General features: G+C 47.7%; 1 protein-coding gene across 1 annotated transcript; it reads right to left on the minus strand.

Annotated features, from left to right (window-relative positions):
• Positions 1 to 960: 960 nt before the first annotated feature.
• Positions 961 to 3,088, minus strand: LOC136936822 (regulator of G-protein signaling 21-like). The gene is made up of 4 exons (XM_067230462.1): positions 2,954 to 3,088; positions 2,669 to 2,730; positions 1,480 to 1,646; positions 961 to 1,279 (listed from the first exon to the last, which is right to left on the minus strand). The coding sequence occupies exons 1-4, from the start codon at positions 2,956 to 2,958 to the stop codon at positions 1,103 to 1,105; spliced, it is 411 nt and encodes a 136-aa protein (XP_067086563.1). The 5' UTR covers positions 2,959 to 3,088; the 3' UTR covers positions 961 to 1,102.
• Between the last annotated feature and the right edge of the window lie 560 nt (positions 3,089 to 3,648).

Below are 3,648 nucleotides of genomic sequence, written 5' to 3' on the forward strand. Positions count from 1 at the left end.
CAATTAAGCCGTCCGTTGGAAAATAAAGCTTGGTAAAGAAATGATTGAACACGTTTAACAAATAAAACGAGATTTGTCTGGAAGATATTCTAAAAGCTATTTGAATATTGTTCAGTGACTCAAAAACGGGGCTGTGTGAGACAGCCTGCAGAGTCTTCCCAGCATGCAGTGGGGTCCTGCAGTGACTGATGGAAGCCAGGAACACACAGGTTAGGAAATAAAAAACACAACAGCAGAGCCTGTGGGAGACTTCGGCGTGAAACAACACGCCGCCTCTCAACAACTCACATAATTGTGTTAATAGTGTGTTGGGTTGTATTGAATCACCATTCTACTGACCCTAGAATAGGAAATAAGACGATTCTCAGATTCTTAGACGGTAGGATCACCCCGAAATGTAATGATAAATTCTGCATTTGGACGATTTGTCGCCTTCGTTTTAGACATTAGGTAGGCAGTAAATACATGTAGTTTAGTTCAGTGAGGATGCCGGAAATATCTGTATCGTTTGGTCTAAATTCACCCTAGCACTGCCAATCGATCCATCACAGGGTTTCCATCTGCTGTCTGGAACAAGGAGACAGCTCTTTCCTGATTATCGACTGAGCCTGATAAAGGAGCTTGTGCCCTGTCCTAGCCTGCAGAGCCGAAACCCAGAGTTCAGGTGTGCTGAACAACAGTGATATGAGGATTATGTTCATTTAGCTTTTGTCCAAAGCGATGAACAGAGTGGTTTGAACCTGCAACCTCAAGTTCTGAAGTCAAATACTCTGCCCTTGAGCAATACGTACCCAAGCAGAAATAACTAATACTTGTAGTGTACTTGCAAAGTGTGACTACAAACATCCTGAAATATATTCAAGATGTCAATAAGTATGTGAATACAGAAAAAAACGAAAATTTTAAGTACACTTCCAATCATGAAGAACAATCTAAATGGAATAAAAATGTATTCAGCTCTCATTTAATACATTTTAATCCCATTAAAGTATACTGTTTCTCCGCTTGGGTATCCCTAATGGGGAGATGGCAGACAGGAGGGTCCACAGATCAGGAGTGTTCCTCCAGGAGGTGACGTGGGCGACGGGTCCTCTCGGGGTCTTCATCTCCGCTCAGACTGCTTCAGAAGAGTCCGGTAGATGTCCGACTTGAGGAAACGGGGGTAGGAGTCCTTCGCCATCAGGCGGTAGATTAACCGCTGCGCCCTGTCGAAGGAAGCCCTGGTCGGATGGGAGACAGACTCGGTTATGTCCTCTCTGGTTCCGCAATCGATGTTGATCTAAGAAAAACAAAAGAAAACAAAAGAAAGAAACAGTGGCAGTGAAAAACAACATTCATATTTGGTCGGTTTGATGGTGGTGACGCTCAAACATGTAGCCTGTCAACGGACTGTACGTCAAACAAGCCATCGCAGCTCAGCTAACGTGTTTCAAGCTAACAGTGAGCTGGTGTTTCTGTTCAGTTCTGGCACACTTGTACCTGTCTGGGAGCGTCGACTTGGACAAACTCCGAGTATATCCTGTTAGCTGTGGCTCTCATCTCGGAGATGGATTGGACTTTCTTGTACTGTTCACAGGCCAGCCAGAAAAGGATGTTCTCCTCACTGTATTCTGTCTTCAGAAACTCCCCAAAGACCATCTGGCCCTCTGGACGGAAAAGCAAATCCATCAGGGATGGGGTTACAGGGAGGTCACACAACTCTACGCTGACACCTTGACGACACACAAGCCCGCAGAGATCAGAGAAGGCCCGTTACCACAACCTACATAAGACTGTGAGTTTGGAGAAGGGTTAAAGATTCTCTCGTAAATTCGCACTCACACACATACACACACGCAACGCTGGAATCTAAATGTGAGTGAACTTGGTTTGGTAGCCTAATTAGTCCTGGTGTCCAGCGCTCCACCTTTTCAAACTGCCCCGTCTATTTATACATCCGTTCAGATGTGTCATTTTTCACTGGTCTGTGGGGAGCACAAACAAACACCAAACCGTGTGCCCTAACATTACTCATGGTAATGACTTCACATAAATCACAGCTGGAAAACTGACGGTAATCGACAAAATGTGTCCATGGCAACTCGTTCCTCCTGTGCGACGACATCAGGTACTGTATTTCTCGGTTACAGTTTGATTGAAATGAAGCACGGATATCAGCCTCCGCGTTTACAATGACTAGTTGGAACTTGGGGGGGGAAGGGGGGGGGGGGGATAAAATAAAAAAACAAGTGACAAAGGGGAAGAAAGAGCACCGCCAAGCTCATTTCCATAAAATGTAATTACTGGGAGGTGAGAGCGAAAGAAAGGAGGAGGAAGGGGGGGGGGGGGAGGAGGAGGGGAAGAGGGAAGATGGAGCGAGAGACAGAAAAAACATCTCCCTGCCCCCGTCTGCCCCCGGGGCATTTTGGAATAGGATCGGAGCCTGGGCTCTTGTCAGACTGACACCATCACGGCTCCTGCTCTGTGGCTCTGACAATGAGAACGGGTCACATGCTCCTCTCCGCCCCCGGAGCACGCTCCCACCTCTTTGATACCCTGTGAGACGCCACGCTCTGCTTGGTGGAAAACCGCCGAGCTTCTGGAGACCAGCTGTGGTGGGGAGCAGGACAACCGCGGCGAGTGCAGAGGTCACGGTAAATAACTCGCCGATGGACAGACAGGAGCTTACTTTTACACTGCAGAAGTTTATCGACTGACTCTGCCCAAGCCAGTGCTTCTTCAACACGGGTCCTGAAAGTAGAATATGTCCTTTATAACAGGGTTCAACTAGTAGGATTCATAAAGACAGGTTCTGCATGGCAATACAAACGCCTGAAACCAAAAGCAAACAGTTGGAAACAGAGGCATTCACCAAACTCAGAGAGACACAGCAGGTATTACAATAGTTAGACACAAACACATGTCACACATTTACAGTAGTGAAAAGACAAATTAGAGCTCATACAATACTCACACCATCTGCGTTCAATTATTACTGCAATTAAGAGCAATTTTAGAGTCAACTTTGAGCTTGCTGTTCGTCAAGGTACTCGACAACACCAGCAGTTTCTCTCTGCTCAGAATTCCCTTCCCCTCTACCATACCTCGCACAAGTCCCTACATGTTGTCACTTGGCAGAAACAGGCCTGGGGTTGACAGGAAGGGTTCAGCTTTTTCTTTTCTTCCTCCCCCTTGCTCTCCTCCTCCTCTCTCTCTCTCTCTGTCTTTCTCTCTCTCTCTCTCTCTCTCTCTCTCTCTCTCTCTCTCTCTCTCTCTCTCTCTCTCTCTCTCTTCCGTCTCTTTCCCTTTCTCTCTTTAAATCTATCTCTGTCTGTCTTCCATCTATTTTCCTCCCCCCTCCTCACCTCCCCCCCCCCCCCCCCCCTCTCTCTCTCTCTCTCTCTCTCTCTCTCTCTCTCTCTCTCTGGGTGTTTTGAGACCAATTCCCAGTGCAGAAATCTGGGACCCTTAAAGAACGGCGGATCTGTTTGACCCAGTTCAGGCTGAACCCTGTGCACATCCCTCTGAGGTGACAGACAGAGGCTGAGGGGTAGACACCGCCGTCCCTGTCAGTGCGGGCGTGCGGGGGGGGCAGGAACCGTCAACAGAGAGAGAGCGAGAGAAAGAGAGAGAGTAAGAGGGAAAGAGAGAGAGAGAGAGGGAGAGAGC

The sequence above is a fragment of the Osmerus mordax genome, chromosome 27 (assembly GCF_038355195.1).
Source record: "Osmerus mordax isolate fOsmMor3 chromosome 27, fOsmMor3.pri, whole genome shotgun sequence".
NCBI classification, from domain to species: Eukaryota; Metazoa; Chordata; class Actinopteri; order Osmeriformes; family Osmeridae; genus Osmerus; species Osmerus mordax.

Bases quoted from the DNA above. Each gene is read 5' to 3' on its own strand.
- LOC136936822 (XM_067230462.1), bottom strand. The intron at 1,647-2,668 runs GTAAGCTCCTGT...TTTTCCGTCCAG, and splicing joins TAAACTTCTGCAGTGTAAAA to AGGGCCAGATGGTCTTTGGG. The intron at 1,280-1,479 runs GTACAAGTGTGC...TGTTTTTCTTAG, and splicing joins AAGTCGACGCTCCCAGACAG to ATCAACATCGATTGCGGAAC.